The 12788-nt window shown below is 42.5% G+C and overlaps 1 protein-coding gene across 2 annotated transcripts in view; it reads right to left on the minus strand.

Moving 5' to 3' along the window:
• Positions 1-670: 670 nt before the first annotated feature.
• Positions 671-12788, minus strand: part of LOC146640198 (serine/threonine-protein kinase BRSK2-like) — a 145383-nt gene continuing 133265 nt past the window's right edge. The window contains exons 18-21 of one of the 2 annotated variants that reach the window (XM_085358435.1): positions 10434-10614; positions 8475-8567; positions 4623-4670; positions 671-888 (exon numbers count right to left, since the gene is read on the minus strand). In XM_085358435.1, the coding sequence (XP_085214561.1) occupies positions 671-888; positions 4623-4670; positions 8475-8567; positions 10434-10614 (540 nt within the window). The remainder of the gene's footprint in view (positions 889-4622; positions 4671-8474; positions 8568-10433; positions 10615-12788) is intronic. The other variant, XM_085358444.1, reaches the window with a different exon arrangement.

Here is a 12788-nt window from a genome sequence, read left to right on the forward strand (position 1 = left end):
CATCCCATCTCGATTTCAAGTTCATCACGCGAACAGGTTGTTTATGCCGAGGTGTATGTGTGGGTGCATTTTTTTATGTACATGTAGGAGAAATGGAAGAAAGAGGGAGAGGGTATACATGTGTGCAGACTGACAAACGTCACTGTCTTAAGGCTTTTTTTCTTTTTACAAGTCTTCCAAGACGTGTCTGTGTTTGGTCTGGCGGGGTGAAGTGTACTCTACTGATGCGGCAGCAGGAAGAGACTCAAAGATATAGGGCGGGGGGAGTGGATTCAAGTGGGCTAGGGAAGTGGTCCTCAGTCTTTTCCAGTTTCAAACTCTCCTGGTGCTGGCAGGCCCAGCAGGCCGCTGTCAGCCATCTCGCCAAGGTTAATAGTTATTATGGATGATCCCTGGTGGCAGAGACAAGTCAAGCCATCACACATGTGAGGAGGACACAGAGAGGGACACAAGGTAGGGACGACGAAGCTACATCTGCTACTTATTGTAAAATACTGATCGACCTTTAAACTGAAATAGCCATTCCCATTATTAAGTACAAAATTTATAGGCAAAAAGTAGATCTTCTTGTTTTATTCTTAACTAAAGGGCAAAGTTAGCAGCTCTCCTAATTTCTCTTATTTAATGACCTGATTACTGCTTTCATCTAGTCATGCACAGCTACGGCTCCTTAAGGTTGTTCCTGTGTCCTGCTGCTGGCAGCCATCTTTGTTTTGTCTTTGCCAGGGGGGCATTTAGAGTCATTAGGTGGGGGCTGGTTGGGCTTGCTGCTGGGGGTATGCTTGGTGGGGGAGCTAGGCGTGGCGCCGGGGGAGTGGGACGCTTGGATGTTCTTCTCGTCTGAAAAAAGCTGTTTAATTACGTCAAAGAAGTTACTCAACGGGCTGCCTACACAGACGGGAAGAAAAGAAAAAAGAGAAAGAGAGAGAGAGAGAACAAACAACAAATGAGCAATGGGGTTAACATGAGGAGAGGAAGAGGACGTGATGGAGGAATGAGAGGAGTGGAGCTAGGAAAGGAGACTCTTACGACCGAGACAACTGAAGTCAGAGCTTTTGTTTTCAGGCCAGACGAAGAAGAGGTGGCACCAAAACGACACTGGTTGTATCAGGACTTCCATCACTTTTACTGCGAGAGGTTTTTTTGGTCTCTGAGTCTCAGTTTCCCTGCAACATGGAGAACCAACAGGAGCACTGGAAGACATTTTGAATCTTACCATCAGAACCGCGCCACCAAATCTCAGCTGACACCGCAGAGGGAAGAGATTTTAAACTGGAAGTTTATCATGACCTGACGGATACCTGGGTTCAGCTTTTGGTTTCAACAGCTAGCCTAGAGGGACATTTCTTGCGGGGTTTTTAGAGGGATCGGTAAATTGAAGTCTTTGTTAAAAAAAATAAATGACTAAAAACCCAGGACTCAGTGTTTCCTGTAAAACCATAGTACAACTATGAAGCTGTAAGGGAAAAACCAATAGGAACATATGGCTTAAAAGTTCACTTTTTTGCTTCACTGCTGTACACAAGAATGATTCCAAATGGTATAATTTGTGCTCTTTAAACAGCGTTCAATTACATTTTCATAAACCACCAACACATAGACTGCCACCCTCAACAGATGATAATTTTAGCCATTTGAGTCCAAAAGTGTTTCCCCACAAACATTAAAAAATATGACTTCACAGCACAAACGGCTCAAGAACGTATGTCGACAAACCGAAGGGCGAGATCGCAGTGGCTATGTCTAATAAAATGTTTTTGATAAAAAAGCTTAGTCAGCCTGTCGTAACAGGCTTTGAGCCTGCATTACTTTCTAATTTTGTTAATGCAGCATTAACGTGTTATTTAATAAAAGCCACCGTCTGTACTGTAGATGATCAAATAACTGGTTTATTGTGACAGTGAAAAATCAAAAAATGTCCCGATTCTCAGCAGACTCTAGAGATACAGACTCTAAGAGCACTCTTAGTCTTCCACATCTTCCCTGCAACAGAGTAAAAATAGGACAGCATCCTCCTTGTGAATAGAGGAGATTAAAAAAAATTGGTGGTTTTCCCTACATTGATTTTTTTCACATTTGGTGACTGACTGCAGCTGAAACAAGCACAGTGTTTACACAGGACAGCTGGTGAGGGAAGGTCTGCAAACTGTCCCCTAATTTACAAAAGCAAATTACAATCAATCAGAGTTGGTTTGTGCCAATGACTGCAGCTTCTCTTAGAAGCATCTCGTCAGACATGACTCAGCTGTTTGCATCCTGGTTATATTTCTATATGAAGACAAGGTTGCTGAGTGACTTTGTCATTCTGCAGTTAAATCGCTGTCCTGCAGCAACTACATCAGGAATTTCTGTTTAGATCTCTGAGGTTCTGGCTGGACTCTAATCAGTTAGTATACATTTCTGTCTATTTAGAAGGGCAACAGATCTTTACCAGTTTATTAATCTGGCTATGAATGGATGCAGAAGTGGCAACAATGAGTTCATTGCACACAATCACAATAATCATGATAACCGTGCTGCAGTCTCTAACCATTGTTTTTTATTGTGTTACTTTTGCATTAAGCAGTGAAATAAAGGGCGGTAAACCATGTCAGTGCAAATGTCTTCCAAAGCTCCAGTTAACTCCCCATTATACCAACATCCATCACAACAACATTTGATAAGTCTTTTGATCAGTGCTTTTAAACAGCAATGAATGAATAAAACATGCAACAATACAGCACGGTGCACACATTAATACACATTACAGGGTTAGTTTAAAACGGTACATCCTTCAGTGAGCATCTGTTGGTGTTGGTTTTGAATGTGCGTGAAGAGTGAAGGCGTGTCCTGAGAACTTACCATCGTCCCCCTCTGACAACACGCACACATGTGTTCCATTTGTGTCTGATCTTTTGTTCAAGTGAGGTTAAATATGGAGAGTTATAGAGGAGGGGTGAACAACCTGGTATCAAGCATTTATCATGCAAAGGCTTAATCAGGCTAGTAAAGCCCCAATGCCAACCTCCAACCCCAAACACACAGAAATATAGTCATCGTATCAAGTCATTGTGTTCCCTAACTCAGCCAAAACTACCGTGGAAACATCACTGACACTACATAGCCCAGTAACTTTGACCAAGTGGCCAATTAGTGGGCCCCACTACATTTAAAATAATCTTTTACATAAAGAAAGATGCCCATTGCCCCTCAAGACTGGAGAATTCACTGCCTTCCATCATCGTCCTTATGAAATCATAAACTGGATGTCTCTGTGTTTAGAAAGCTTAATGGTCAGTCTGTGTGGCTTTTGAACAAATTATTTTTTATTGTCCGTCAATAAAAAAAAGTTGTTAAACACTAACAATGAGGCCCTTTTAGATTTGTCAGGTGAAAACCTTTTTAATAGTGCTGTCAGCGTTAATCTCATTAAAATGGCGTTAACGCCAAAACCGCATTAACACGGCAAATCTACGTTAGCGTGGATCGCCCCGTGCGTGGGGCTGGACGGGGCTATCGCATTAACGAGCTAACTGCGCTAACACCTTGATGTCCTGCAGCCCCACGCACTAACTCGCTAACGTAACGCGTTAATGCGGTTATGGCGTTAACGTCATTTTAATGAGATTAACGCTGACAGCACTAATTTTTAACACACTGCTGTCATCATACGTTGTTTTCTTATTGTTCATGACTTTCATCAGTCAACAAAAATTATATTTTTTTGTTTCAGAATGATATATTCATCAAATTAAAGAAAATTTGAAAAAGAAAGACTCAGGAACAAATGTGAATAAGCGGCTACACGAGCATTATCTTTCTGGCACAAACTGAAAGAATTTGAATCTAATTTTTAGAAATAATTTCTATACCTTGCTTAATCCTCTTTTTACGATGATTTTTTGGCCTTTATTGGATTCGGACAGTGAAGACAGACAGGAAAACCGGGAGAGAGGGAAGAAGACATGCAGCGGATCGGACTCGAGCTCAGGATCTCCGGCCACACGGTCGCCTGCTCACCCACTGAGATAAACCTGCGCCCAGACTCGCTTGGTCCTAGCTGAAAAGCTAAAACTGACTAGCTAAAATGAGCCATAAGAAATATTAGTTAATTACATTTTTAAAAAAAACTTCCTATTCAAAGAGCATTATTAAAATCCAATAAAACTTAAACATGCCTGTGTTACTGACACTGGTGGAGCTTGGGTCAGAAATTGGCTCAGTATGTTGATGCATCACATTGGTTTTGTTTGATTAAAAGAAGTCACTGAGTTGCGCACATTCTGGGCATATTTTTTTTAAAGAGACCAAATTTCAAAAGCCCTCATCAACACTAATGTTTGTCTCAGAATAAACAACTGGAAAAATGAAGAGGTGCCTCTAAGAAGCCTTCCCGTGGATTCAGTTTCTTGTTGTAAAAACCCCCAAAGCACTTTCTACTCCTCATTGAAAATACTCCATTTCTTTCCATTAAAATGACTTGTTACGATGAATTATATTTTATTTGCAGCTCACACGCTCCCAGACACACGTGTTAGTGCAGACAGAGTGTGTTGGTGAAAGGGCCTCCAGGACGTTGCCAGTGTGTTAAAAGCCAGAGTTAAGGTGGTTTGCCGGGAGTTCCCGGACGCTCTGGGCCTTACCACGCTTGGAGGATTTACTGGGCAAAGAAGCTGAGCGCTGAGAGCCATCTGAGAGCAAAGGACAGTGTCAGAAACACCAACCCACGCACTGAGGCCGTGTGCTTCATCAACACATGAGCTGAAGCCCAACATCAGCAGGGCAACACATTACACTCCCTCTTGGCATGAGTGGACTCCAAACACATGAATGTTCAGCTCATTTCTTTCTCCTGTTTGCTATTTTGCGATCCTTCCTTGTTGTGATATTTTCTGTGTTTCAGTCATTGCTAGATTGGTTTAGGTAGAAACACGTCGACTTAATCCAACATCCAACTGAAAAACCTTAATGTTGGGAGTATTGAGCCTACTAACTTATATTCAGCATATTATGGGAGAACCTGCTGCAAACAGTTTAGTCAGCGTGGCGAGCTAGTCTGACGCTCTCGTTCCATTTTTCTATAGGAACCAAACTTTACAGGATGTTGGTGAAATGAGTGAAAATGAAAAAAACACCTAAAGAAAACTGACAGTTAGAAAGAAAAAATCTCAACATTTGTTGGTCGTGTAAGCAGATACTTTCTTAGCAGGGACAAGTGCTGTAAATAAATGTCCTAAAAATGACATCTTACTGTAATTATGGAGTGGATGGATATCTGCAGATGGTGTAAAGTCTTGCCTGATTTTTCTTTTTATGTCCTCAACTCTTTCAGTCTCAAAACAAATATATATGCAAAAAATAAAGCATTCCTTGGTAATGTGGACCGGTCTCATCAAAAACTGTGAAATAATGAGACTTAAAGGCCCAACTGTGCTACAGAGCGAGCGATTTACAGTCTGATCTCTGTTTGCAAAGACTTTGGGTTTAGGGAAGCAGAGAGCAAAACTTCTCTGTGCTGAACGTTCACAATCCTTCCCGATCTTTTAAAAGATGTTGACATGATTGTACAATGCAAGTACGTCCCTCACGTGTTGGTTTGCCCTCCTAATTCAAACGTACCTGAACCTCTTTGTTGTTGTTTTTTAGAAAGAACAATCGAACACGACTTTCTGACAAAGCTAGCATGGACTGGATTCGAAAAAAGAAGACAAAAAGAAGCTAGTGCACCACTGTGACTGTTCTAAATCTTTGGGTAAGAAGTAAAATCTAAACATCATCATTAGGGCTGGGTTTTGATGATCGATTTATCGATTAAAATCGATTCTAGCTTGGATAACGTGATATCAATTCATTAAAATCCTGAATCCATTTTTAAATAATCTCAGGTTGAACCTCACAAAATTTCTACAACCACCAAACAGCTAAAAGAGTAAATGAGAGCAGGAACACGGATTCTGCTCAAAGACATAAACACAAAACGCGAAGCCGCCAACGCATCAGAATCAGTGAGCTGTCGCCTTTATCCCCCGACGGCACGAACACGGACATGTCGTCGGGGCTGAAAGCCGACAGCTCGCTGGTTTTGAAGCGTCGGCAGCTCGTTTTGTGTTTACGTCCTTTTTGCGCTCGATTCTGAAGCTGCAGGTTTCATCTCTCTCCGAACAATACTGACTGAACCAGCAGCAAAAGACGATCCAAACTACGCTTCACATAAACATAGTCATGAATTTCCTCTGACTTTTGCTGCTTTGCTTCCACCACGATAAAAATCACACTGCATGTAGAGCGCTCTCTCTCTCTCTCTCTCAGGAACAGTTTCCCATCTAAAAATCCGTTTTTTGCATTATTCGCTTACTTATTACCCACAAGTCTACGGTGTTGGCCGCTGTTTTTTTTTACTTACTTCTGACAAGAAAGCCTCATTTCTGCTGTTCAATACTGAACAAATGTAAACTTTTTAAAATTTAAAATTTAAAATTGCAAAATGCTGTGTCTCTAATCAAACCTCTGTAACTTTGCTAAAAACCCCGACCAGGAAAACGCCTTCATGTTTTTCTGTGTTTTATCTTCAGTTACTTTGACACAAAGGCCTCTGCTGTGATGCTCACACCTTTGATAAAGTCTCACAAGTGGCAGCTTTCTTTTTATATATATAAAAATATCGATATGTACTGATAAGTGATCAGAATTATAATATTTCTGACTGTCTGAGGCAAAATTTCCCCGATTCAAAATTGAATCGAATTGAATCGAATCGATTCGGGACCTTGTGAATCGGAATTGAAGCGATTCTAGAAATCAGTGACGACCCAGCCCTAATCATCATCATCATCACAACTGTGGGGCCAAACTAAACAACCACGGGGAGAAACTTGCTCCTCTGTAGCTGTTTATCAGCAAGAAAGTGAGAAATAGGCTGAACATTTCTTTACATTCACCTTCCACAACCTTGCATATATACAAATACACACAGAAGCCCAGAAGACTGACGTCTTTACAGCTGTCAGGGGTTTAGCACATTTTATCACACATGCAGATTTGCCTTCTTCCTGCTGCACAGAGATCAACACACACCATATCACATACATGTTTGTTCGACATACACTGTAGAGCATGCTTTCATTTTAGTACCAGACAGTCACGTGTGTGAGTGTGTGTGTGAATGGCAGCTCACCCAGAACCATCAAGACACATTCGTGAGAAACGCGACACAGTATGGAAATGCTGGCTCTCCCCAGTAAAGAGGCCAGTTTGCAAAACTGCGTGTGTGTGTGTGAATGTGCATGGTTCTGGGCTTTCATTCAGCATGCGAGCCATTCAAATCATCCACGAGGCTTTAGAGGAAGCTGTGGATGACAGAAGCTGGGTGACATGGAGAGGCAGGCCAAAGGGAGAGAGACAGAGAGATAAGAAAGAGAGAGAGATGTGGCTCATTGGCACATCTACATAATGGTGGAAGCGACTGAGGCTGTGCATACAGTGCGTGATAGCAGTTCCCATCTGTGGCAGTAACTGTTGATAGTGGGTCCTTTAAGCTGAGTGTGCGATTCCTGCAGGTGGACATCTTTCACAATATCACTAATAATGATCGTGACTGGCTGTTTGGCAGAATCATCCATTTCAAAACTTAGAGTGACTACTTTTACGTGTCAGTGCTCCTGTGTGTGACGCTAAGGTCAGGTTGTAATTTCTCTGCTTCACCACAAGAGGGGACCATTATCAAGTAAATAACCACAGATAAAACAAGAGGAAGACCACCAGGATACCACACTGACAAACAAAACTAACACGGACAGCTGGAGAACACAGACTTTCTTTTCTTCCATATTTTTTTCCCTAATGTTTCCATCTATATATAGGCAGCCCCCAAAATAATGGCAAAAGTCCCAATCACATCAAAGGTTTGAAAGAATTGTGGGATTGTTCCAGCGTGTTGACACTAATCAGACAAATGTACTTTTCTCCTTCTTGCAGACGAAAATGCTGCATGCACAAGCAGCTAATCCACAAATGAACAGTTGTAAACATCCATTAGCCGAACCTACAGTTTGCTTGTGTGTGTGTGTGTGTGTGTGTGTGTGTGTGTGTGTGTGTGTGTGTGTGTGTGTGTGTGTGAGAGAGAGTGTGTTTCTGCTGAGTCAAGTGTGAGGTCAGAGCCAAGCTGCTCGTCTATGTTGAATTATTTACAGTTTGAGATACACTTCTTAGTGGCTGTAATCAGTCCTGTGAATGTGTATATACATCTCAGTACATAACACTGCCATGTAGACTGTGTGTGTGTGTGTGCTGGTGTGTTGACGTGCACACCATGGTATGTGGCAGGGACATGCACGTGGAAATGCCGTGTGCTAAAAGCAGTGCGCCGGGCTAAGCTGAGCCGAGGTGGGCCGCAGGTGTGGCTGTGCTGTGATGCGAGGAGGGAGGGAGGTTGTGAGGGCGTGGAGGGTGGGGGTTGTAGGCGTGGTCGAGGACGAGTGGCGAGGGACTCCACTTACCGGATATTTGTGGCTGGATGCCAGGCTGGTCGTTGGAGCTGAGCAACTGGGCCTGGATGGTCTCCACCACACGCTTGAAGCGGCGGCTAGGGCCTGTTGAGAAACCGGGTCCGTGTTATAATCCAGACTTGACACTGTAGCCACAGGGCTGCAAGGAGTACTTAAAAAAGCAATACTAGGGGTGCACGAGTGGTTTTTGCAAGCATAATTTCAATATTGTGTGTTTCCCACTGAATTCATTTAGTGTTAGCACTAGCAGTCCACGGGTTCAGCTCAGCCAGCAGTCACAGCAGATGTAAGCCCACATCACCTGATACCACAGGCAAATCTCTGATGGCTGTTCTGTTTCCTTTTGGCTTTCTACTAAGTGCAACCCATGATTCAGTATATTGAGCAGCAGTAATCTGAACTATTGTCTGTAAGACTTTCTCAGTCTCTCACACCGGCTTGTTTGGAGCGTTGTCTCAGTTTGTTGTGGTTCCTATGCATTCACCGATGCACGGCTCTCTTAAGGTTCAGCAGCATTTCAGGCTGACTTCTGGATTTGGTTCTTTTTGCTGGCTGTGTTTGGGATCACTTTCCTCCTAAATGACACCATTTTGGCTAAGCTTTAGCAGCTGGCTCCAGATTTAACACTTTAATACTTGGGTACACAGAGAAGTTCATGGTCAACTCAAAAGCTGCAAAGTTCCCGGTCCTGTGGCTGTAAAACAAGCCCAAATCATCACCCCTCCCCCAGCAACAGCTGGACTCTGTGCTGTCCAATAACATGCCAAACATCTTGGCCTTGTGTGCCAAAAGGGCATCGTACAGAAGTACTGTGGTCCTTTCAGAACATGCAAACATGAGGGCTTTCTCCTGGAAACTTTCCACTGAACAGTCTTTCTCAGTGCAGAATGATGGGGTCAAGCTGTTTGGAGAGGCCTTTTCCAGATTGATGGACAGCAACAGCAATGTAAGAGACTGCTAAACCTCTTGCGGGTAACCTGTGTTACCTACGTGTGCTATAGATCGCAGGTTTAGCTTCAGATAATAAGCTTTCCCTGGTGTGTGAGTAACACATACATAAACATGCTGTAAGTGGTAGCTACAGTAAGTTACTCCAAATGGTTGTAGATTGTGAGCAGAACAGTCACTGAAAAGCACAGTGCTGTGTTCAGTGTCACAGGAAAGAAGAAAACAGTCCCTGTTCGTGTTGCTGAGGCGTCCCAACGAGTTCTCCAAAGCAGAAATGTGCATGTTTGTTCCTGTTTAATATACCAGTGGTGTCCGACTCCAGTCCTCCAGAGCTACCGTCCTGCAGCTTTTAGATGCGTCCTTGTTCCGACACACTGGAGTTGGACACGCCTGACCTACACTCATTCACCAAACACTTTTTTAGGTACACCTTGCTACGACTGGGTTGGACCTCACTGTCACAGATTCACCAAGGTGCTGGAAACATTCCTCAGATCTATGACACCAATCTCTCGCTCCCCCAAAGATCTAACAAAAAGACCCCAGAGGGGTAGACTGAACTCCTTGCCATGTTCAAGAAAGCAGTCAGAGATGATCTGAGCTGTGGCAATAATAACTGGTACTACGGTAGGATGGAGTCATGCATTCTTGCTGTTTACATGCAATTCTGACTCCAGCCTCTGAATGCTGCAGCACTCCATGTAAAATTATTAAGCTCTTCAGCATACGCTGGTTGCCATGAGTAGTTATTTGAGTTGCTGCTGGCTTTGCTGTTCCTCTGACTGGGATGATCACCCAGTAAACTGCTGCTCACTGGATATTTTCTCCTTTTCTAGACTGTTCTCTGTAAACTGTAGAGAATCTTGCCATGCTTAAAATCCCCTTTTGCCCCATTCTGATACTCGACTTGAACTTCAGCAGGTCATCCTGACCAAGTCTGCATGCCTCGATGCGCAGTGTTGTTTCCATGGTTTTCTATGTGTTGTGATGTATGTGGTTTACCTGAGAGCAAGGTGAAGGTGACAGAATATATGCCGTTCTCCTTTGTGGCGCTGGTGCTCTCGGTGTAGGTGATGTCCACCTGGAACTTCACCGGCTTCTGGAAAACCGTCGGACCAGCTGTGGACTTGTACTCTGCCCGGAAACTGGTCTGAGAGATGACGCTGTGGCTCAGACTGGGAATCTGGGGAGAAAGACGGTGGGAGAGGGTAGGAGGGTGAGGTTGGTGGAAGAGCAAAGGCGGAGTGCTTCTGAGTCAGCAGCACTGGGCACGCAGACACAAGACAACTTGCACATCAGTTAAAATGGCAGCATGGATGTAAGAGAAAGAGACGGGAGCAGAAGGAGACACTGTTGGATGTGCTACACCCTAACATGTGGTGACATTTTGATGCGTAATCAGCGGAGGCCACGCTAACACCAAGACGTGAACAGACAGCAAGCTGTTGCACAGAGCTGTTGTGGAGGACCAGCATGGATCGTCACGATATTAGTCAGGTTTTAATCTCATGGCTGGTTGGTGTACATGAGCGTTTGCATTTTTCTCCTGGACTGCTGGGCTTCTATGGTCCTGCTTGGTGAGTTTCGCGCTCACTATAGCAGGTTTTTATCACGCTCATGAGGGAGCACCTTCACCTTATATTTCAGGCTTTGTAACTTGGGATGAAAATGCAAAATCTATAAGTTAACGCATCATGTTTTTCAAACGTGTGTATGTGAGAAGAAAAAAATATCACTACTCCTCCTGTTTGATTTGCTTAGTGAGTATTTCCAGGTACCAGCGTGAGTCATAATGAACATAATGTTGGTTTTCATCTGTGCTTTATTTTGAAGGTTTACACATACACTGTGAGTAGTGTTGGGAAGTAACACAATACCAGCGTCATGTATTTAAAATACAAAATATGAGTAACTGTATTCCATTACAGTTACCGTTTAAATAGGTGGTAATCAGAATACAGTTACTTTGTTGAAATAAATAGAATACACGGGGGTCACTTCCTGTTTCATGTTAAGCTGTCCCCTTTCTATGCCTTCTCCAATTTTGGAGATTTAATGCTCCGGGTTTGAGTCCGACCCCCCCCCCCCTTTTTTTTTTCTAATTTAATTTCCATCTGGGATTAATACAGTTTCTCTGATTCTGATTGCTGGAAACACAAACAAAACATGTAATAAGAGGCTCTAATGTAAGCATTAGAGGTGGGAATCACCATACATCCCACGATACGGTATTATCACAATACTTAACGCACGATACGATATTATTGCAATTTCTAAAAATATTTTGCGATATTCAGATTCTGTATATAAAGGTAAACTTTATCAATATTCATTTTATCTAATAACAAAGTCTCGCACTCAGTCTTTCTCTCATTTTAGTCAGTTTTATTGTTGACAAACTGAACGGTTTGTATTACAGTCTAGTCCAACTTAACTGAATGCAACCATCTGGTACAATTATAGCTATTCTGAACTATGAAATTTATGAAAACTATGCAGCCCATTCAGCAACTGAAGAATTTGAAAGTAAATTAAAACAAAATATAATTTTGCATTAAATAAAAAAGTTTTAAACTTAATTAAAATAAAACATGTCTTAAATGAAAATAAGTAAACTGTCATGTTTATTGCTGCCATAAAAAAGTTAAACACATTTGGACAGTGAAGGAATGTCAGGATCCTTGCTCAGAAAAAGGATCAACATGCTCTGAAGTCAGAGCACAAAAACCTTTTTTGTAACAAAATATCGATTTCTGCTGTCCCTGTATCGATACATTATTAGCAAACAAAATATCACGATACTACACAGTATCGATTTTTTCCCCCACCCCTAGTAAGCGGCCTGTTAATGTTGGTGGTGTCAGTTACACCATGGACCCAGAGGCAGCAGTGCACAGGCAGGAATGCGTTTCCGACACCACTTCATAAGAAGAATGGGACGGACGAAACTTCAGTATCTTCGATGTACTATTGCTGTGTGATTTTTATTACTATTACTGAAGGCTACTCGCCACCGAGCGAACATTGTTAGCTTGTTCATAGACTGCAGACTGTTAGGCCATTTTTAAATACTCATGTACACGAGTCCGTACTCGCGTTTTCACTAGTCCGGACTTTGTAAGTTCACACGGGAGTCCGGACTTCCCGAGAACGCAGGACGTGTACATGACATCACAGCTGCATCCACTGTTAATTTAACTGTGATTAATATTTGCAATGGAAATTACACATGACATAAAAACATGATGAACAACATGATGTAGGTGATTTCTTTAAGAAAAATGAAAAAGAAATGTTCCAACACTGACTGTAAGACTGTAAAATTATGTACGCAAAAATGCTAACAAAGATTTTATT

This window comes from Diplotaxodon limnothrissa, linkage group LG1 (genome assembly GCF_057381915.1).
Source record: "Diplotaxodon limnothrissa isolate DT_005_m linkage group LG1, D_limnothrissa_male_GT1.1, whole genome shotgun sequence".
Lineage (NCBI taxonomy): Eukaryota > Metazoa > Chordata > Actinopteri > Cichliformes > Cichlidae > Diplotaxodon > Diplotaxodon limnothrissa.